The 23,120-nt window shown below is 42.3% G+C and overlaps 1 protein-coding gene across 2 annotated transcripts; it reads right to left on the reverse strand.

Annotated features, from left to right (window-relative positions):
• Positions 1–1,412: 1,412 nt before the first annotated feature.
• On the reverse strand, positions 1,413–21,333 carry LOC106562828 (TBC1 domain family member 13). 2 transcript variants are annotated; one of them, XM_014127850.3, is made up of 13 exons: positions 20,930–21,200; positions 20,794–20,840; positions 18,308–18,381; positions 18,180–18,220; positions 11,540–11,601; positions 10,718–10,817; positions 10,464–10,546; positions 10,049–10,208; positions 8,762–8,972; positions 6,944–7,107; positions 6,498–6,658; positions 6,188–6,245; positions 1,413–6,076 (listed from the first exon to the last, which is right to left on the reverse strand). In XM_014127850.3, exons 2-13 carry the CDS (start codon positions 20,814–20,816, stop codon positions 6,011–6,013), a joined length of 1,203 nt encoding a protein of 400 aa, XP_013983325.1. In that variant the 5' UTR covers positions 20,817–20,840; positions 20,930–21,200; the 3' UTR covers positions 1,413–6,010. The 2 variants fall into 2 exon arrangements, with proteins under 2 accessions (XP_013983325.1, XP_045545775.1); XM_045689819.2 differs by lacking the exons at positions 20,794–20,840; positions 20,930–21,200 and adding an exon at positions 21,260–21,333.
• Between the last annotated feature and the right edge of the window lie 1,787 nt (positions 21,334–23,120).

Genomic DNA, 23,120 nt, shown 5'->3' on the forward strand with positions numbered 1-23,120 from the left:
TATAGAATTTCCAATTTTTTTGAGAACTGTCTTACAGACACAAGCATACACACACACACACACACATAGAGCAGAGTACACATGAAAAAGAACAAACACTTATCAGGGGTGGACGCTTCTGATCCCTGCTTGAAAAAGCTACTTCAGTTTACGACATCCCTTCATCCAATGATGTCCAAGGCTCAAATTTATAACATGACAGCAATAAAAATAATTATTAGAAAGAGACAGAGTAAAGCTTGGTGTTAAGTAACCAGAGACGCTGGTGTTTTCCACCACACAAATACAAAACAAGTTAGACAATCAAGAAGAAAATGTATTTTTATGCTAGACATTCATTCCGACTCGCTTTCTCACTCATCCCATCCGCCTCCCTAAAAAAAACGTAAAAAACTGGGAAATGAAAAAAAAAAAGAAGACTAAAATCATTCTCTTGCAATTTTTGTTCAGGCACATGTGAGATGAGCACCAAAAAAAAAAGAAGCACCAAAAAAGTACTGCTACAAGTTTACAAGAGCCTGCATGATGTTTTTGAATTGAGTGAATTGAAATTCATGGTTTTGTCCTTTCAGCTCTGTGAACACAGACGAGGTAGGAGGTAAGGACAAAAAATGAATAATGCTGAAACAAACATAATGAGTGTTGACTTGCTTTGCCCTTCAATAAATTCCTCTACAACAATTTGAGGGTCTTAAACCACTTCTTTTATTCAGTTGCTTCCTTTATCTAATTTCCTTCATGTACGCTGATCTGAGGACTTCTTAGAAGAAACAATATTGTGGAAACCTATCCGGTCCGTTCACCAATCAGCATAAGGAAAGAAGACATTTCATGGCAAGGAAGGGATTTAAGTTCATTGGAACTCAGCCAATCCCTCCAGTTTGCCAGGGAAGATGCAGCTGGGATTAAGTCTCCCTTAGCTAAGAGCACTTCAAGCACAAATTATCAATCTAAACATGACGTCCCTCTCTTCTCCAGTCTCTCCAATTTCACGAGCTATTAAACGGAAGGGGTGGGAGGAAGGCGTTCGTTTCAGAAACATTAGTACAGAAACATTGGTTGTGCCAGGCAAGTAGACACATGCCACGATGCCATGCTGCTATCCACCATGGTCACCAACTAACCACAATGCACTCTGATAAATCTTGTTGTTGGGTGAGAGGAGTGGCCATTTTGTCTGCATCACCCAGTCAGTCAACCAATCAGAATGATCATGACTGTAAACAAAAATAAAGGTTGCTACGGTTTTTCACTGGAAACCCTTTTGACTGGTAGCGCTTCTCTTATGTAAAGGATTTTAAAGTTAGCAGGAGAGCAGCTGAACTTTCTGACCGGTCAGTTGTCTGCAAATGGGCCATAATGTCATGAAGTTATGATACCCATTACCAAGAACCAAATGGACAAAGTTCACATGGCTTTTTTAAAATAATTTTTATTGCGAAAGCAAATTACTCCCCAACACCAAAACCAACTTTGAAAATGGTTGAACTACTAGTGTTCTGCTTTTCCTAACCCACTTGTCTGCTATTCTTATACTTTGTATCGACTATGCATACTCTCCCTCTCTAGCCCTGTTATCCCACAATTATAGGAGCTTTTTGCCACATATAGGCTATACTGGCTCCCATCAAATAGTTGGCTGAGATGAGAGACCAGAGGCCGCGAGCTGCCTTCTGAAACAGTCTCCATATTGCTGTAAAACAGATTTTGTTTGAAGTCCAGAAAGGCGAGAGCCAAGGGAATGATGAAAGAAGGAAAAAAAATAAATCCCAATGGAGCAAGATAAGAATGAGAAAAAGATGGAGAACGATAAATCATTAATCGTTGACAACAGACATTTGTGAATTACAGGAAGATGAGACTATCCTTCTTTGTCATTGGTGAGTCTCCAAGGGGGAATGTGTCACTGTTTATATACACAACGCCTTCAGAAAGTATGCACAGCCCTTTACTTTTTCAACCTTGTTTTGCTTGACAGCCTGAATTTAAAATAGATTCAATTTAGATTTTGTGTCACTGATCTACACACAACACCCCATAATTTCAAAGTGGAATTTTGTTAATAGAACACTAAATGAATCAGTCAATAAGTATTCAACCCCTTTGTTACGGCAAGCCTAAATAAGTCAGGAGTAAATGTGTGCTTAACAAATCACATAATAAGTAGCATGGACTCACTGTGTGCAATAATAGTGGTTAACATCATTTTTGAGTGACTACCTAATTTCTGTACCCCACACATACAATTAATTGTAAGGCCCCTCAAATCGAGTAGTTAATTTCAAGCACACATTCAACCACAAAGACCGGGGAGGTTTTTCAATGCCTCGCAAAAATGGGCTCCAATTTATATAAAAAATCTAAATAAATAACCAGATGCTGAATTTCCCTTTAAGCATATTAAGCTTTGGATGGTGTATCAACACACCCAGTCACTACAACGATACAGGCGTCCTTCCTAGCTCAGTTGCCGGAGAGGAAGGAAACGGCTCAGGGATTTCACCATGAGGCCAATGGGGATTTTAAAACAGTTACAGAATGTAATGGCTGCAATCATAGAAAACGGAGGATGGATCAACAACATTGTAGTTACTTCACAATACTAACCAAAATGACAGAGTGAAAAAAAGGAAGCCTGTACAGAATAAAAATATCCCAAAACATGTATCTTGTTTGCAACAAGGCACTTAAGTAATGCTGCAATAAATATGGCAAATAAATGAACTTTTTGTTCTGAATACAAAGAGTAATGTTTGGAGAAAATCCAACACAACACTGAAAGCCACTCTCAGCAAAGGGGAAGCCAACTCCATATTAATACCCATGATTTTGGAATGAGATGTTCGACGACCAGGTGTCCACATACATTTGGTCATGTAGTGTAGTATCCCTTAGCACCTCACTTTAGTACAATAATGCTACATTGAATTATAGCTAGTCACAGACTGTTAATTTGTACAAATTCCTGCCTAGGGGATTTGTCAGTTGGAGGATACCATCTTGCCAATGAAATAGCGTTAGAATGTATAGTGCCATCGGAAAGTATTCAGATCCCTTGACTTTTTCCACATCTTGTTACGTTACAGCCTTATTCTAAAATGGATTAAATAAAAATAAATCCTCAGCAATCTACACACAATACCCCATAATGACAAAGTCGAAAACAGGTTTTGCAAATGTATTACAAATAAAAAACAAATACATTATTTACTTAAGTATTCAGCCACTTTGCTATGAGACTTGAAATCCTGTTTCTATTGATCATCCTTGAGATGTTTCTACAACTTGATTGGAGTCCACCTGTGGTAAATTCAATTGATTGGATATGATTTGAAAAGGCACACACCTGTCTATATAACACTGTCCCACAGTTGACAGTGCACGTCAGAGCAAAAACCAAGCCATGAGGTCAAAGGAATTGTCCATAGAGCTCTGAGACAGGATTTTGTTGAGGCACTGATCTAGGGAAGGGTACCAAAAAAATGTCTGCAGCATTGAAGGTCTCCAAGAACACAGCGACTTCCATCATTAATAAAACGGAAGAAGTTTGACCACCAAGACTCTTCCTAGAGCTGTCCGCCCGGCCAAACTGAGCAATCATGGAGAAGGGACTTGGACAGGGAGATAACCAAGAACCCGATGGTCACTCTGGTAGAGCTCTAGAGTTCCTCTCTGGAGATGGGATAACCTTCCAGAAGGACAACCATCTCCACAGCACTCCACCAATCAGGCCTTTATGGTAGAGTGGCCAGACGGAAGCCACTCCTCAGTAAAAGGCACAACAGCCCACTTGGAGTTTACCAAAAGGCAACTAAAGACTCTCAGACCATGAGAAATAAGACTCTCTGGTCTGATGAAACCAAGATTGAACTCTTTGGCCTGAATGCCAAGCGTCACGTCTGGAGGAAACCTGGCACCATCTCTACGGTGAAGCATGATGGTGGCAGCATCATGCTGTGGGGATGTTTTTCAGCAGCAGGGACTGACTAGTCAGGATCGAGGCAAAGATGAACGGAGCAAAGTACAGAGAGATCCTTGATGAAAACGTGCTCCAGAGCGCTCAGGACCTCAGACTGGGCCGAAGGTTCACCTTCCACCCTAATCACACAGCCAAGACAACGCAGGAGTGACTTCGGGACAAGTCTCTGAATGTCTTTGAGTGGCCCAGCCAGAGCCCGGACTTGAACCCGATTGAACATCTCTGGAGAGACCTGAAAATAGCTATGCAGAAACGCTCCCCATCCAACCTGACAGAGCCTGAGAGGATCTGCAGAGAAGAAAGTGAGAAACTCCTCAAATACAAGTGTGCCAAGCTTGTAGCATCATACCCAAGAAGACTCGAGGCTGTAATCGCTGCCAAAGGCGCTTCAACAAAGTACTGAGAAAAGGGTCTGAATAGTTATGTAAATGTGATTCAACAAATGCATTTGCAAACATTTCTAAAAACCTGTTTTTGCTTTGTCATTATGGGGTATTGTGTGTTGATTGAGGGGGAAAAAAACATTTAATCAATTTTAGAATAAGGCTGGAACGTAACAAAATGTGGATAAAGTTAAGGGGTCTGAATACTTTCCGAATGTACTATAGACCGAAATGGATGGCAATACTTGGGAGTGCCAATAAAACTGAAACGCAAACAGTAAAAAGGTAACTGTTTTTTGAGCTGAATCATTCTCACAATAATGATTATCATTACAAAGCAAGCCATTCTCTGTGTACTTAACGAAGTATCACATTATTATGTAGGTCCTACAGTTTGAAAAGGTACATTTCAATGGTGTATTAACTTTGTGGTAACTGTTAGCGTTTTGAGAATTTATTTTTTATCAATAACACATTAAATGTTAGTGATTTTCAGTTGTCAACTGTAATCTGTCAATTCCATTATCTGAGTACAGAAATGTTATCGTAGCATTTTAATGTCATTAATTATACATATTTAGTTATTATTATCAATAATTTGTTCTCTAATTATCCAACAGTATGCAGAGCAAAATGTGTTATTCTTCACTTAACATGTCATTAATGTTCAACTTATTATGCTTTACATGTGAACCACTTTATTCTAATGCGACCAGAAATGACTAAAAATATATTAAGAAATTACTCAAAATATATTAAAAACTTGAATGCCCAATTGAATGACTGTTTTGTTTGCAAAGTAATGCCCTTACAATAAAATAGACCATCATTATCATCACTGTATCAATTTCCCCCTAAGGCTAGATTTAAGACAATCAAGGGTTAATTTAGCGTTTCCTTCCTGCCTGTTGCTTCATTAGCTTTTGGGCTAATGTATAAGCATGCACTTTGGATTAGTGAGTAAGGTACAGGTTTCACACCCCATTCATTTGATACCAACATTTGCGAAACACATTAATATTGGAGATTCAAGAGAGAGGATACAACTGTCTGGCTTTAAACTGGGCAGACTGAGTTTAACCGAAAACAAACAGAGGACCTTCACGTTTCAATTGCCCATTACCAAAGGCATATGATCCTAGTAACAATCTATACTTATTTTTTGTTGTGGTTAGACTTTACACGGTAGTATTATATTTCGTCTTTCGTACGAGCTACACAATAAAAAATAACCATATTCACATGTAAAAAAACAAAAAAACGGAAAAAAAAATAAAAAAACTTAGTTTTAAAATAACCTAGGAGTGTTATAATAGCACTGACACACTTTATAATGACGCTGTTGTATGGGTAACTGGTTTCTCTGCTTCATATATGTAGATTGTCATTTTTTCAAGTGTTCAGTGCAAAAATAAATAGATTGAGCCCACACACCCTCTCTGAGAGAGTGGAAATACTGTCGGGCTGTGAGAGTGAGACAAAAAGTCAAAGTATTGAGTTTGGTTGCTTTGACCAACCGTGCACCACACCGGCACCAGGTGGCTTCCTCTCCCTCCCAGGGTGCAATGGGGCCTTGTTGTCACCTAGGGTTACCAGTTTCAATGGTGCATCCCCAAAATCCAGGAGAGGGAGATAGGGGGAGGGGTGGCTATGAGCCACCCTGAAGCTCCTTGGCCTTGGCCAGGATGGTGTGGACATCTGAGATGGGGTAGTCCTGAAGAAGAACATGGACAATCAGTCAAACGTCAAATAAAACCTCCTTAGTTGCCCAAGCATGACCTATATTAGCCCCACTATTTGGATAGATGCTTTTAGATGATCTTACCTGCAGCAGTCTCATGTTGACCGTGAAGTCTCCTGCCAGCAACTGATCTCGAATCAGTCTGAAACCACACAGGACAAGCATGCCAATCAGGACAGAAATAACAAACATAATACATTATACGGTAAGATCAAATTCCTATCCAAATCCATCCAAATTCAAGTCAATTCAGGAATTGCATTGCATTCCTAAAAAAATAAAAATAAATAAACAGACTTGGGGAATTGGGTATGGGGTCAATCTGGGGTTATGGATGCGGGTTTGTCCAGGGGGTAGTGGTTCATTGCTGGGCAGGCCAGAAGGGGGAACTCACACGAGCATGGCGCAGCAGACCAGGATGAGGAAGTCGAAGCGGTCCTGGTCGGAGAAGAGCGTGTCCCAGATGCGGATGACGTCGGGCAGGAGGAACTCCTGGGACAGCAGCAGGGTTAGCCAGCGGAAGGTGAAGTACTGCGGCTTGATGTTCTGCTCCTGCTGTTAGAGAGAAGGAAAGAGGTTGAAAAATTTAACTAGCCTCCATCATTACTACAAACAAAACATTAGCCCACTAAATGAAGTCCTTTAACTAAATCCAACACACTTTTTGTAATTACATGAAAATAAATAAATGTGTGCACCTGTCACCTTTTGCAAAATCTAACCCCCTCACCTATCCATACGAACTTGTATCCTTTCAGAGCCGTGAAGGGCAGTCAACAAGGGCCTAGGGAAAGGGCCAAGGGATGGTTTTGGGACTGGGCCCAGGAGGCCTTTGCTCACCAGTTTCATATAGAGGTCCATGTCCTTCTCTTTGAGCATGGAGTAGACGCTCTCCATCTTGTAGGTGATGCCGCACTGCGAGTCGTCCAGGCTCTTGATGAACATGTCCCGGTTCTCTGACATCAGGTTGGTGAAACAGAAGAAGGTGTCTGCCTCGGCGTGCTCTGATTGGTTGGACAGGCAAATCAATCAGTCGATCAATCATGCCCTACCTAGTGTCAATTGTTTCTGTCTGTTCAACGACTGCCAGTCAATCAAATATATTATAGACAGTCACCATGTTTCCATCAACAGTTTTTATGCAAGTAAAGTCATACCATATAAAAACAAATCAAGACAGCTGTGATGGAAATAGGAAGTGTCGGTACAATTTAAAAAATGTCAGGCCTCCTGAGTGGCATAGTGGTCTAAGGCACTGCATCACAGTGCTAGCTGTGCCATTAGAGATCCTGGTTCGAGTCCAGGCTCTCTCACAGCCGGCCGCGACCGGGAGACCCATGGGGCGGTGCACAATTGGCCCAGTGTCGTCCGGGTTAGGGGAGGGTTTAGCAGGCAGGGATGTTTTTGTTCCATCATGCACTAGCAACTCCTGTGGCGGGCCGGGCGCAATGCACGCTGACACGGTCGCCAGGTGTACGGTGTTTCTTACGACACATTGGTGCGGCTGGCTTCCGGGTTAAGCGGGCGTTGTGTCAAGAAGCAGTGCGACTTGGCTGGGTTTCAGAGGACGCACGGCTCTCGACCTTCGCCTCTCCCGAGTCCGTATGGGAGTTGTAGCGATGGGACAAGACTGTAACTACCAATTGGATACCACGAAATTGGGGAGAAAAAGGGGTAAAAAATTTATAAAAAATAAATTAATAAAAAGCGCCAGATAATTTGTTCGTTCGACATTGTGGGATCTTTTTGTGTCTGTAAAATGAATTATGCGACAAATTGGGGTGAAAACGATTTCTTGTGCAATTGTTGATAGAATAACTATCATGTCGAGGTAGATTTGCAGTCACGCGATGCTAAGTTGTGTGGTGGTCCGACTACGACTTGAAAAAGCATTCCGTTTATAAGGCTACAGATGAACTAGTTATGATGAACTTCATAGGGTGGTGAAAGTACACAGTGATGAGCTTGATGCTCATTTCCAATAAATATCCTGGGTCTTAATTTGTATGTTAGTGACATGATGATCGGTGATTAGCATCCAATTAAGAAATAAGAATGATGTTGATCTTATCCATCTCATCATACAACCTAACCTGTCCACTTTATCGGTGAACTGTTGTCTAGAGAGAAGACTCGGCAAGTTTGCCATTTATTTGCCAACAGTTTGTGACAAAACCATAGATAGAGTGGAAACTGCAATGGAAACAAACCGATTTTTTCTCTCTCGTTGCATTAGAACTTTAGAGCAAAAGTGGTTTTTATGTGCATTACGTCATCACGCATAGCCTTTTTAATAATATTTGCATGAAAATCTGTCGCAAATTGGACTGAAATCTAGCTAGTAAAATACTTCTTTAGAGGTGGCACAATAAAAATCTGAAGATGAGATGGAAGCATATGAAATGTTGGCCATCCCTCATTTGTCCTGTAATGCTGACTCAGCTTGATCCATTCCATCACAGAACATTAGCCTTCTGATGCAGAATACAGTGGAATGGGACTAAAAGAAGGAAGTAGCAGCAGGCAGCAGCAGATTGGGCTGATGTTTGCGTTTAATACAATAGGAATTTATTTGTCCATCTGCACTAGTGACGAAAATGTGTCTTCTGCTATGCTCCTAAAATACACACGCACGCACACATCCCCTCCTGCACCCACCTTTCCACTCGTTGTTGGGGTCGGTGGCAAAGGTGTAGTAGATAGGGCCCACCACCTCGTTCATGCCCTGCACGTAGGCGATGCCCGGGTTGAGCTTGGCGTAGATGAACAGGATTCGCTCCACCACCTCCCAGTGGGCCTCGCAGCCGCTGGGCAGCACCTCGTACTCGTTGGACGGGTACAGGTTAAGGGCCTTGCCCGGGGAGCTCACCTGGAGATGGGGAGCGGAAGACAGAGGAAAGAATTAGGACCGGATGAGAAACAAGTCCTAGTTCTGAAAGGATTGGATTAGGTATACACAATATGGCCAAATTTCCACCACGCCTTTCAGAGGGTAACCTAACGTAGCATGAGTAAAATAAATGCCTGAAACTATATCCCCTAGATACTGGTCTTGATGAGAAAAAAAAACTGCTGGGGGAGGTTCTCTTCTGCACTGTTCAACCAATCCAGTAAATGTAGAAGAGGAGTTAAGATGGAGTGTCGCGGATGTCACGTCACAGGCTCATTCCATTTCCCCTGAAAACCGGAATATCCAGTTGTTGGGGTCTCAGCAGAGGCTAATCAGAGGGCAACATGGATCTACTACCATATTGCTTAGAATGACAAAACAGATTTAAGCCACTCTTGAGAGTTCTTAAAGCAGTTGAAGCATTACAGCTCTCGGCCATAGAAGACCATTGGAGGGGCATCGAGTCAATTGTTATGGGATGGAAATGGGAACAAACTGAAAACACCCATAAGTAAAATAAGGTTATCGACCCATCATCGTCAAGCCAATACACTCACCTGGACCTTGCAGTACACACGCACCACCGCGTGCACATCATGACTGCATTGCTTAAAGCAGGAGAGGGGGATTGAACATAACACAGGGTGGTAGAGTCAGCCCATCTGAATAGTGTTTCCCCTAGCATTACCAAAAGAAGGTCACCCTGCTGCCTCTGGAAGTGGAGGCATTATCATTGACTGACCAACAGCTTCCATCTCCATGCCATCAGACTATTAAATTGTCACCACTAGCCGGCCTCTGTCCAGGGCCTTTCCTGTGGCTCAGTTGGTAGAGCATGGTGTTTGCAACGCCAGCATGGTGTGTGCAATGCCAGGGTTGTGGGTTCGATTCCCACGGGGGGCCAGTACAAAAAAATGCATGAAATGAAATGTATGCATTCACTACTGTAAGTCGCTCTGGATAAGAGCGTCTGCTAAATGACTAAAATGAAATGAATATGTCTGTTCATACACATTAAAAAAAAAACGTACACGACTCTCCCCCCTCTCACTCACATTGGTGACCCCGCTGCGGTTGCGGTCCACAGTTTGGGCCTTGAGGGTAGTCTGTTCCACACGGCGCCTGAGTGTCTCGTAGTCGTTCTGGGGATCCAGGATCAGCTGGCAGGGGTAGTCTGTGGGCCGCTGGAAGAACGCCATGTCGGGGTACAAGCGCCTGCCGTCATGAAATACACTAGTTAGTGTATTCCTATGTGGAACATAAGGCTTCCACGAGAGAGCCACTGCTTCCAATCTTCTGCCTTTTTGGAGATGGTATTACATGACTGGGTACTGGAATACATTAATAGAATTTAACCATCAGTCAAGTTGCTCGCCCCTGCTCTAAAGGATGAGTGACTTAAAATACATGGAGATGAACTTCAGTCAGCCAAAGAAGTACCTAGCTTGTTGCCCAGGCAGTCAGACCTACCGGACATCTTTATCAATCTGTAGCAGCACCTCGTTGTCTCTGAAGTAGTTGTTCCACTTGCTGTCTGGGTTGGGGTTGAGAGGCTGAGATAGCGAGAAAGACAGAAAGAGGGCATGAAAATGAATATATGGGAGACTGATCTGTGAAATCTGTGAAAAATCATATATGCATTAGCTCAGACAGTCCAGCAGTGTGTATTAGAGTAAGAAATGTTAATATTTTGAGGGCAAAAAATAGGGAGAGGGGAAACTCACGTGGTCCTCCATAGTCACGTCCTCTCTGGAGAGGCCCAGGTTGGCCTTAGCGATGCCTGGTTGGATGATCATCTCCTTTAGGAACTGGGAATACACCTCCCTGTGGCCCACAAATAAATACCATAATCTCTATGTCTGTGGGTAACCGCAAGAGACAGGGACCATCGGAGGTCTGAAACGCCTAGTAGTTTCCTTTAAGGAGCTCAATTTGACTTGATTTTGACTTAGAGGGAAAAGTCCTCAAAGATACAGCCATGATATCATGGAGATAGTAACATATTTCTTATACTGACCCAATCCTCTCTGGTTTACATGAATTGACTAGGGGCTAGGCATTGTTTCTTGACAGGGCCAGTAAAGGTACTTCAGGCAGGATCAACCAAACACTTGAAGTATTTTAAGTATTTGAATAATGTGAGGAGAGAGCCAATAGAAGCAGCAGACAAGCATGACTTATCACCATCGCTGTTTCCCAGTCCGAGCAGACCTGATATAGCTGTCCGGTGCTGGGTGTTGTGTTTTAGTATGAGATTTTAATGGGTCAGGTTCCATTATGACTCAGCTGTTTGTCTAGAAACACTTGGTAAAATCTGAAGGATTCAAAAGTAAACTCCAGTGGGACAGGAGGGATATACTTGACTAAGAACTGGTTAGTTACCAAGGTATAATTCAGGCATAGATGGAAGGACACACGCAGTGGCTAAGTCTTGAGCAGTAGATGTTTTCATGCACTTTATACACTGAGAGTACATAACATGTCCATTCATCTCCTCCTGTTGATAAAGAATTGATGTCCACCAGCACTGTTGGAAACATTTTTACCTCTGCTTTTTGAGGAAGGAGTCCCATATCATCTGGTCCAAAGGCAGGTAATTGAGCAGGACCTGGAAACATTGAAGCAAGTCATCAGAAATAAGAATCCCAACCATTCACAGATAAGATTAGAACAACAGGCTTAAACTATTACTAAAACTAAGGCTAATGCTACATACTGTAGATCACGTGTCAAACAAAAGGCCTGCAGGCTGAATCCGGCCCGTGACACATTTCCATCCTGCCCGCGCAATTTTTTGGGTTGTCAATTCATTTTGGCCCGCCTCCATACCACCCCCGATGCACTGCATTGCGAACGTGCTGCACGCCAAAGGCAGTGCATTGCCACAGACACACTCCTCCTCCCAGATCCACACACAAGCCAGTGCGCTGCATCATATCATCGCTAATGGCACTGATCAAAAAAAGTTATAAAATAAAACATTCACACATGGGTACACCTTACTACTAAAGGACAATAGGACACACACACACACGTGTGTAAATGAGTCAACAGTTGAGTCAACAGTTGACAGAAAATTACAGCCTGATGCACTCGCATCTGTGAATTCAATGTCAATTGAGCTACTTTTGTGTGTCCCGTTTACAGCGGGCAGCGGAGGGAAAATGTACATAAACTGTACATACACATGCCACAGTCCTAGGCTACTAAAATGTTGCAGTCTGGCTTCGGTTTTTAAAGCTTGACAATGAATATCCAGAAAACTAAACTTGCAACAAAACACCATGCAAGGAGAAACATGTAGGCCTATTACAGCAACATTTGAACAGTAGCCTATACTAAATTACAAGTTGTCAATGTGCGGGTGTAGAGGTTAGTTAAGGTAATTTGTACATGTAGGTAGGGGTGAAGTGACTATGCATAGATAATAAACAGTGAGTAGCAGCAGTGTAAAAACAAATGGAGGGGGAGGGTGTCAATGTAAATAGTCTGGGTGGCCATCTGATTAATTGTTCAGCAGTCGTATGGCTTGGGGGTTGAAGCTGTTAAGGAGCCTTTTGGTCCTAGACTTGGCGCGCCGGTACCGCTTGCTGTGCGGAAGCAGAGAGAACAGTCTATAACTTGGTTGACTGTAACCTTTGACAATTTTTTGGACCTTCCTCTGACACCGCCTAGTATAGAGTCCCTGGATGGCAGGAAGCTTGGCCCCAGTGATGTACTGGGCCGTAGACACAACCCTCTGTACTGCCTTCCGGTCAGATGCTGATCAGTTGCCATACCAGGCGGAAATACAACCGGTCAGAATGCTTTCGATGGAGCAGCTGGAGAACTTTGAGGATCTGGGGACCATTGCCAAATCTTTTCAGTCTCCTGAGGGGGAAAAGGTGTTGTCGTGCCCTCTTCACAACTGTCTTGGTGTGTTTGGACCATGATAGTTTGTTGGTGATGTGGAATCCAAAGAACTTGAAACTCTCGACCCGTTCCACTTGAGTCCTGTCGATGTTAATGGTGGCCTGTACGGCCCTCCTTTTCTTATAGTCCACAATCAGCTCCATTGTCTTGCTCACATTGAGAGAGCGGTTGTTGTCTCCGGCCTCCTCCCTGTAGGCTGTCTCATCGTTGTTGGTGATCTGGCCTATGACTGTTATGTCATCAGCAAACTTAATGATTCGAATTTGGCCACACAGTCGTGGGTGAACAGGGAGTACAGGTGGGGACTAAGCACGCACCCGAGGGGCCCCAGTGTTGAGGATCAGCGTGGCAGATGTGTTGTTGCCTACCCTTACCACCTGGGGGTGGCGCGTCAGGAAGTCCAGGATCCAGTTGCAGAGGGAGGTGTTTAGTCCCAGGGTCCTTAGCATAGTGATGAGCTTTTTGGGCACTATGGTGTTGAACGCTGAGCTGTAGTCAACTAACAGCATTCTCACATAGGTGTTCCTTTTGTCCAGGTGGGAAAGGGCAGTGTGGAGTGCAATTGAGACATCTGTGGATCTGTTGGGGTGGTATGCGAATTGGAGTGGGTCTAGGGTTTCTGGCATGATGGTGTTGATATGGGCCATGACAAGCCTTTCAAACCACTTCATGGCTACCGAGGGGAGTGCTACGGGGCGGTAATCATTTAGGCAGGTTAGAGTCGCTATTTTGGGCACCTGGGACTATGGTGGTCTGTTTGAAACGTAGGTATTACAAACTTGGCCAGGGAGAGGTTGAAAATGTCAATGAAGACACTTGCCAGTTGGTCCACGCATACTTTGAGTACACGTCCTGGTAATCCGTCTGGCCCCGCGAGCTTTGTGAATGTTGACCTGTTTAAAGGTCTTGCTCACATTGGCTACAGAGAGTGTGATCACACAGTCGTCCGGAACAGCTGATGCTCTCATGCATGCTTCAGTGTTGCTTGCCTCAAAGCGAGCATGAAAGGCATTTAGCTCGTCTGGTAGGCTCGCGTCACTGGGCAGCTCGCAGCTGGGTTTCCCTTTGTTGTCCGTAATAGTTTTCAAGCCCTGCCACATCCGACGACCGTCAGAGCCGCTGTAGCAGGATTCATACTTAGTCCTGTATTGACGGTTAGATGGTTTGTTTGAGGGCATAGCTGGTTTTCTTATAAGCATCCGGATTAGTGTCCCGCTCCTTGAAAGCGGCAGCTCTACACTTTAGCTCGGTGTGGATGTTGCCTGTAATCCATGGCTTCTGGTTGGGAAATGTACATACGGTCACTGTGGGCACGACATTGTCGATGCACTTATTGATGAAGCTGGCAACTGAGGTGGTATACTCCTTAATGCCATTGGATGAATCCCGGAACATATTCCAGTCTGTGCTAACAAAACAGTCCTGTAGCGTAGCATCTGTGTTAGAGGTTGACCGATTAATCGGCATGGCCGATTACATTGCAATCCACGAGGAGACTGCGTGGCAGGCTGACCATCTGTTACACGAGTACAGCAAGGAGCCAAGGTAAGTTGCTAGCTAGCATTAAACTTCTTATAAAAAAATAAATCTTAACATAATCACTAGTTAACTACACATGGTTGATGATATTACTAGTTTAAATAGCTTGTCCTGCGTTGCATATAATGAATGTGGTGCCTGTTAATTTATCATTGAATCACAGCCTACTTCGCCAAACGGGTGATGATTTAACAAAAGTGCATTTGCGAAAAAAAGCACATTCGTTGCACCAATGTACCTAACCCTCAATACCTTTCTTAAAATCAATACACAAGTATATTTTTTTAAACCTGCATATTTAGTTAAAAGAAATTCATGTTAGTGGGCAATATTATCTAGGGAAATTGTGTCACTTCTCTTGCGTTCCAGTGCAAGCAGTCAGGGGATATGGAACAGTTTAGGACACCTGGCTCGTTGCGAACTGTGTGAAGACCATTTCTTCCTAACAAAGACTGTAATTCATTTGCCAGAATTTTACAAAATGACATAACATTGAAGGTTGTGCAATGTAACAGCAATATTTAGACTTAGGGTTGCCACCCGTTCGATAAAAAACGGAACGGTTCTGTATTTCACTGAAAGAATAAATGTTTTGTTTTTGAAATGATAGTTTCTGGATTTTACCATATTAATGACCTAAGGCTCGTATTTCTGTGTTTATTATAATTAAGTCTATGATTTGATATAGCAGTCTGACTGAGCGTTGGTAGGCAGCAGCAGGCTCAAACAGCACTTTACTGCGTTTGCCAGCAGCTCTTCGCAATGCTTGAAGCATAGCGCTGTTATTGACTTCAAGCCTATCAACTCCCGAGATTAGGCTGTCAATACTATAGTGCCTATAAGAACATCCAATAGTCAAAGGTATATGAAATACAAATGGTATAGAGAGAAATAGTCCTATAATTCCTATAATAACTACAACCTAAAACTTCTTAAACTGGGATTATTGAAGAACTGGGAATATTGAACCACCAGCTTTCTTATGTTCCCATGTTCTGAGCAACGAACTTAAACGTTAGCTTTTTTACATGGCACATATTGCACTTTTACTTTCTTCTCCAACACTGTGTTTTTGCATTATTTAAACCAAATTGAACAAGTTTCATTATTTATTTGAGACTGAATTGATTTTATGTATTATATTAAGTTAAAATAAAAATGTTCATTCAGTATTGTTGTAATTGTCATTAATAAAACACACATATACATACATACATATATATATACATACATACATACATACATACATACATACATACATACATATATATATATATATTTAAAAAAAATTGGCATCTGCTTTTTTTGGTCCTCCAATAAATCGGTATCGGCTTTGAAAAATCAGAATCGGTCGACTTCTAATCTGCGTCATCTGACCACTTCTGTATTGAGCGAGTCACTGGTACCTCCTTCTTTAGTTTTTGCTTGTAAGCCGGAATCAGGAGGTTAGAATTCTGGTCAGATTTGCCAAATGGAGGGCGAGGGAGAGCTTTTTATGCGTCTCGTGTGTGTGGAGTAAAGGTGGTCTAGAGTTGTATTTCTCCTCTGGTTACACATGACATGCTGGTAGAAATTAGGTCAAATGGATTTAAGTTTGCCTGCACGGGACATTATAAACTGTATTATGTTTCGCCGAGACTTGGCTGAACGATGACACAGACAATAGAGCTGGCCGGCTTCTCCGTTTTTCGTCAGGACAGAGCAGCTTTGTCTGGTAAGACGAGGGGCGGGGGGTGTGTGTCCATTTGTCAGTAATTGCTGGTGGTGCCCAATGTCTAATATTAAAGAAGTCTCGAGGTATTGCTCGCCTGAGGTAGAATACCTCATGATAAGCTCTAGACCACACTATCTACCAAGAGAGTTCATGTCTATATTATTCGTAGCCATCTATTTACCACCACAAACCGCTTCTGGATGATCTTTTTCTTGTTTGCTTATGGCCTTATACAGCTCGTTGAGTGCGGTCTTAGTGCCAGCATCGGTTTGTGGTGGCAAATAGATAGCTACGAATAATATAGACTGTCTTGGTAGATAGTGTGGTCTAGAGCTTATCATGAGGTATTCTACCCCAGCTCTGTATTGTCCGTGTCATCGTTGAGCCAGGTCTCGGTGAAACATAAGATACAGTTTATAATGTCCCGTTTGTAGGATAGTTTTAGTCGTAGATCGTCCAGTTTGTTTTCCAATGATTGCAAGTTGGCCAATAATACGGAGGGTAGTGGTGGTGTACTCACTCGCCGATTAATTCTCACAAGGCACCCAGACCTCCGCCCCCGGTATTTACATCTTTTCTTCACACGAATGATGGGGATTTGGGCCTTGTCTTGACAAAGCAGTATATCCTTCGCGTCAGAAATCTTCATCCAGTTTGAGGTGAGTAATCGCTGTTCTGATGCCCAGAAGCTCTTTTCGGTCATAAGAGACGGTAGCAGCAACATTATGAACAAAATGAGTTACAAGAAATTGGAAAAACAAACAAAATAGCACAGTTTGTTAGGACCCTGTAAAACGGCAGCCATCCCCTCCGGCGCCATTATCATCTACAAATTGAGCTCAGGTGCATCCTGTTTCCATTGATCATCCTTAAAATGTTTCTACAACTCGGAGTCCTGTGGTAAATCCAATTGATTGGACATGACTTGGAAAGGCACACACCTGTCTATATAAATCCGCAGTTTACAGTGCATGTCAGAGTAAAAACCAAGCCATGAGGTCAAAGGAATTGTCCGTAGAGCTCTGAGACAGGATTGTGTCGAGGCATAGATCTGGGGAAGGTACCAACATTTTTCTGCAGCATTGAAGGTCCCCAAAACACAGTGGCCTCCATCATTCTTAAACGGAAGAAGTTTGGAATCAAAAAGACTCTTCCTAGAGCTGGCCGCCCGGGCAAACTGAGGGGAGAAGTGCCTTGGTCAGGGAGGTGACCAAGAACCCAATGGTCACTCTGACAGAGGTCCAAAGTTCCTCTGTGGAGATGGGAGAACCTTCCAAAAGGACAATCTTCTCTGCAGTACTCCACTAATCAGGCCTTTATGGTAGAGTGGCCAGACGAAAGGCACATGACAGCCTGCTTGGAGTTGCCAAAAGGCACCTAAAGGACTCTCAGACCATGAGAATTAAGATTATTTGGTCTAATGAAACAAAGATTGAACTTTTGGGGCTGAATGCTAAGCGTCACGTCTGGAAGAAACCTGGCACCATCCCTACGGTGAAGCATGGTGGTGGCAGCATCCTGCTGTGGGGATGTTTTTCAGCGGCAGGGACTGCAAAGTACAGAGAGAGATCCTTGATGAATACTTGCTCCAGAGCGCTCAGGATCTCAGACTGGGGTGAAGGTTCACCTTCCAACAGCACAACGACCCTAAGCACACAGCCAAGATAACAAACATGTAGCTTCGGGACAAGTTTCTGAATGTCCTTGAGTGACCCAGCCAGAGCCAGGAGAAACTCCCCAAATTCAGGTGTCAAGCTTGTAGCATCTTACCCAAGTAGACTCAAGGCTGTAATCACTTCCAAAGGTGCTTCAATAAAGTACAGAGTAAAGGGTCTGAATACGTATGTAAATTTGATATCAGTTTTTTTGCTTTGTCATTATGGGGTATTGTGTGTAGATTGATGAAAAATTATTTCATCAATTTTAGAGTAAGGCTGTAGCGTAACAAAATGTGAAAAAAGTCAAGGGGTCTGAATACTTTCCGAATGCACTCTGTCTATTAAAAGGCTGGAGCAACTCACTTTCCAGCAAAGTGCACGGATGCCTCCTTCAAACGGGATACCTGGAGAGAGATAGGAAACATGAAAATGTGTTAATAAAATATGTAAAAATACATTTGTTTTATGGTGAAAGCAAAGTTCTTGCTTACCGCTGAAGCAAAGTTCCCGAAGCACCTTTAAGTCAAGCTTCTCTTCACTCAAGGCCACCTTGAAATCCTGGATCCTTCATTTGCACAAGAAAGGGAAAAATAACATCTCAAAGTAGGTTGTGTTGTAAGAGGCATATTGTTTGTTGCATTCATGGTAGATCATAAAATAATGCCTCCCATCAAGAAAGAGGAAGGTAACATTCCTATAATGCCTCATTCAGATTATTACACATGCAGCAGACAGACATAAACAATATAGGACTGGATGTTCTGAGTGGGTAGACTAATATGTTTACTGTGACAACCACAAATAAAGGAGGAGGAAAGGATCCAAAAGATTGCAAAACACATTATTTTGTGTCACAATCTACAAAGGGCTGCACAGTTCCATTTGTTTACCTTGTGCATTGACTGTGTGTGTGTGTGTGTGTGTGTGTGTGTGGGGGGGGGGGGGGGGGGGGTCAAATCATGTGCCCAGAAAAGGAGGGGGGTGACCAAAATACCCTCCCCCTAACTTGGTACCTATAGCCATAGACCCCTATAGCAACATCGTTAAGTAGTTCAACTTCCACCCTAGAGAACTGCTAAGTATACGGTCTTTGACATTCTGATTTACCAACACAACCTGCTCCAACTGTTCTTATGGTACAACATAACATATTCAATGGAGGGACTTGGTCAAAGTGCCAATTTATTGTTTTTTAACACTGTTGAATTACTCATTCAAACTGGAGTTCTGCCACTAGCCTATTCACTGAAACATCCTTCTTTCAGCTGGACTGCATGGAGACAGTGACACCTATGTGCTCCCATGATCAATGCAGGCTGTCCTGCTGTTATGATCAGCTGAAGATCCAGCCAAATAACAGGACCCATTGATGTGGTGGTTAGGCTACATTACCACTACCAGGAAAAGAAGTATTGATTCTCCCAGAGGAACTCAAAATAGATCGGGCGGCCTGATTGTGAATGATTTAGCCCAAAAAACTCAAAGGCCTAGTCTATACAGCAGACCGTAGGTTATAGGTCTTATAGAAAGAAGTGTGTGTAGAACTGACAGGATTGGCTATTCAGTGATTCAACATCAGAGAGTTGTGTCCATTCTTCATATCTGTGATATTCAGATTTTGTTCTAACCTACTGAACAGAACCAACCTACTGAACAGAACCAAATAAAAAGTTATTTGATTTCAATCTAGTATGCCTTTCTCCTATAATAGCAATTTCTCTTTCCTATTCTCTTTCCTTGACTTCACCGGCAGCTACATCCTGTTTGTCATGGCTCTCTGGAAAACTGCAGATGATCAGCAAAGTTACTCGGCTTGGGGCAATTCAAAGGGAAAACAGTTCATCTGTTTTTTATCAAACACCAGCGCTCACGAGACACCAGCCCTGACCTCAGATCATTAACGAACACCAGGCAAAAGTGCTTTGCTGTCACAGTTAAACCATAACTTTGATTGCCCTTCATAACATAGGATCCAGTCTTTTCCTGGAACAAGAAAGTCCAGAAGCATGAGTGAATAGTAGCCTAAACGCCAGGAAAGCTTTATAATGAATAACCTTCAGCTTCTTGCAACTAAGCCTTGCAGCAAAATTTCAGCCATCAAAGAAAATAGGTTACTGTAGTAGGCATTTGAACCGTTTTATTTACAAAGAGTCTGCATTTTCTTGGCTACTGTTTGATACACTCCCGCTATTTGGCAGTAAATATATTTAATACAAGTGAATTAGTGCGTCCTGCTTTGAACTGCCCTTGTCTCGCAAGAATTTAAAAGGTTGTCCTGTTAGTATGCCCATTGCATAGGCCAAATGTTATTCAATAGGCTATATAGCAACATTGCATCTTGAGTAGACTAGTTTGTACTTCTCCCTGTATTTGGGGCTTATAATTAACATGAAGTCAAATACAATGCACAGGTTTGACTGTCTCGTTTAAAAGGGTCTCAAGTTTGTTTTGATAATTTCATCAGTGGAGAATGTGTGCATGATGTTAGCAACCTTGCTTAGTTGCATAATTGTATTTAAGGAATTAGGTAGCTAGCACCAGTTCTGCATTCTCTTAGTCCTTCCTAATGTTTGCCACTACATCGTTCATTAAAACCTCGAATTAAATGCTCCTTTAGGGGGTGGACTGCTTGAGTCTATGAATGAGCTAGCTAGCTAGAGCAGATAGCTAGGAAAAATGTTTTCCATTCAAGCGGATAGGAATTTAAAAACATTGTCTGCAGTGTAGTACAGTACAATGAAGCTGACATTTTCATCGATGTTGCTAGCAGATGATTTCCCATTTCCTCGAGACAACGCAACCGGCTGAGTTAGCTAGTTAACGTCAGCCTACAGGGCTTTCAGAGTCCACCACGTCATAATCCACGATCGGGAACGCATCACATGAGATTTACGATTGACAAACATAGCTATATCACATTTAATCGAATGTGTTATTATGGCCTACTTTCCATTTATAAATCAAATATGCATCTCACCTGATTCTGTAAGAACTAGACATGTTGGACGAATCCAAAAGCAAGACCTGTGTGCCACAAGAAAAATACTCCGATGGTGAAACATCCGCAACGACACTTGGGAAAGATTACTTTGCTGTTTGTTTTCTGATCTCACCTGCCTGTATTTCTCTTGAAATCAACCTTATAAAAGTTTGACTGAAAATATGAACATTAATATTTGAAAACCACTATTTCTGACTGTTCTCTCACTGTAAACTACATCAGCATTTGGCAGTGTGGGATCATTTTAGCTCTTAAGAACGCAAGGGGGCTGGCTCCACTGAGGTACAGGAATGGCTGGCTCCATGTGAACTACAATCCCGACGCTCTGTTTTAACGTTTAAAACGTTAATAATCCTCGCTTGCGATACGGTTTTGGAACCCTTTGGAACATAACTGTCATACCAGCGAGAGAAAAAAAATCAAATACAAAAGATACACTTACTGTACGCAGTTTAGCAAAGTTGCACCCAGGCTGTTTTTCAATTGGACCATTCCACATTTTCGGTCGGAAGTATGAGTTACTCAAAACACAACCTGTTGCAACTTCGCTAAACTGCATATAGCGTGCAGAAAAGGGCTAGAGAGGCCCAAATATATAAAAGTACTCATAATGTCTCTTATGCAGAGGCTGCAAGGCAGATTGGTGAACTATTAGGTTGAATGATGGAGATAATAGGGTTACTCCTGGAATAAGTGGAATAATAGGGTTACTCCAGGAATAAGTAGGACATTCTGCTTTTGTTGGTCCAGACACAGATACGAGACCTGGTCAGAAATCCTGCTCTCACAAATGTGTTGTTTCAAAGGACACCTTAATAGTTAATCAGATTGACTTAATAGCCTTCATTGGAAAGGTCGTCAACCTGACTGCGTCTATGGAAAGAAAAACAGCAGAGTTGAAAATCATTGTGGAAGCAGCAACAAGAGTTTTTAGGAGTAACAGATGCTACAGTCGCCATGATTGTTGACTCCTAATAGTACTAATGATGGAATGTCTAAATATGATATTAATTAGAGTTATGGTTTTTGTTATCCTTCAGTGGAATGCCAGAAGCCTTATTGCTAACAGTCAGGAGTTTAAGAAATATGTAATACATTTAAAGATCAAACCTGATGTGATATGTGTTCAAGAAACATGGCTTAGACCACATCTTGATTTTATTATTTGTGGTTATTGTTCAATAAGATGTGAAAGATCAATAGGACAGGGCGGTTGGTGTGCTATGTTCATAAAGGAAGGTATTGTATATTATGATATAACTGTCCCATCTGAATATGAATATGTGATGGTGGAAATCTACAGTGCAGGTGGTAATATTAAGTTACACAATTTGTACAACCCTCGTCATCAACTATCATTAACGATGTTTGATGAAATATCAGGAGAATTGGGCTCTAGAGAGATATGGTGCAGCGACTTTAATGCACATAGTAGTTTATGGGGAAGCACACATACAGATGCTAATAGTACTATTGTGGAAGATATGATGAAAACAAGCTTTACTATGTCTTAACAATGGATGTTGTACAAGAGTTGATGTTGTTAGAAGGGTTACGTCCTGCCTGGACTTCACACTGGCTTCTAACTCTATTGCATGTGTGAATGGAATGTAATGAATGATTCTACTGTTGGAAGTGATCATTTCCCGATTTCATGTACCAGGAACTTTGATGTTACTATTCCAGATAGGGTACCATTCAGAAGAAAAGTTTGGTGATCATTGCTTAAAGTCTGTTGGAGAGTTGTCTTTAGAGAGGCCGGTTGATATTTGTGCTTCCTCTGTGACCTCTCTGATTTTGAGTGCTGCGAATTTATACGTACCAGTGAATGAAGTGGGTGAGAAAAGGAAGGTGGTTCCACGGTGGATTGAAGAGTGCACTGCAGCTATTCAATAAAGAAATAGGGCTTACAGAGTGTTGCGTAGAAATATGACTCCTGAGAATCTACTTGATTTCCAAAGGAAGAGAGCTTTAATACGTAGGGTCATTAAGTCTGTCAAGAGAAATGCATGGAGACAGTTCTGCTCTGCAATAGGCAGGTGTATTGAGCTGTCGGATGTATGGTTTATGTTGAAGAAGATAACTGGAAGATGCAAGTTCACTTGAATTCCAGTTTTGGTTGTGGGTCAAAAAATGGCCGTAACTGATAAAGAAAAAGATTACTTGTTGGGGAAGACATTTGCTAGGGTACATAGTGGGGTTACTTTGGATGAAGTATATAAGCAACGCAGGTGTGAGATTTTAAATGCTCACGTTAATGTGTATAAGAAAAGGGACACTGTTGACTATTCTTTAGATGCTGT

Source organism: Salmo salar, chromosome 11 (genome assembly GCF_965601325.2).
Source record: "Salmo salar chromosome 11, fSalSal1, whole genome shotgun sequence".
In the NCBI taxonomy this organism is placed as follows: Eukaryota; Metazoa; Chordata; class Actinopteri; order Salmoniformes; family Salmonidae; genus Salmo; species Salmo salar.

What these genes read in the sequence shown, in the direction of transcription:
- LOC106562828 (XM_045689819.2), bottom strand. Translation starts at nt 21,309, where the DNA reads ATGGTCCAATTGAAAAACAGCCTGGGTGCAACTTTGCTAAACTGCGTA. An exon ending in TCCTTCCTCAAAAAGCAGAG is followed by an intron (nt 10,818 to 11,539) that starts GTAAAAATGTTT and finishes TGTGGGCCACAG; the next exon opens with GGAGGTGTATTCCCAGTTCC. An exon ending in ACGTGACTATGGAGGACCAC is followed by an intron (nt 10,547 to 10,717) that starts GTGAGTTTCCCC and finishes TCGCTATCTCAG; the next exon opens with CCTCTCAACCCCAACCCAGA.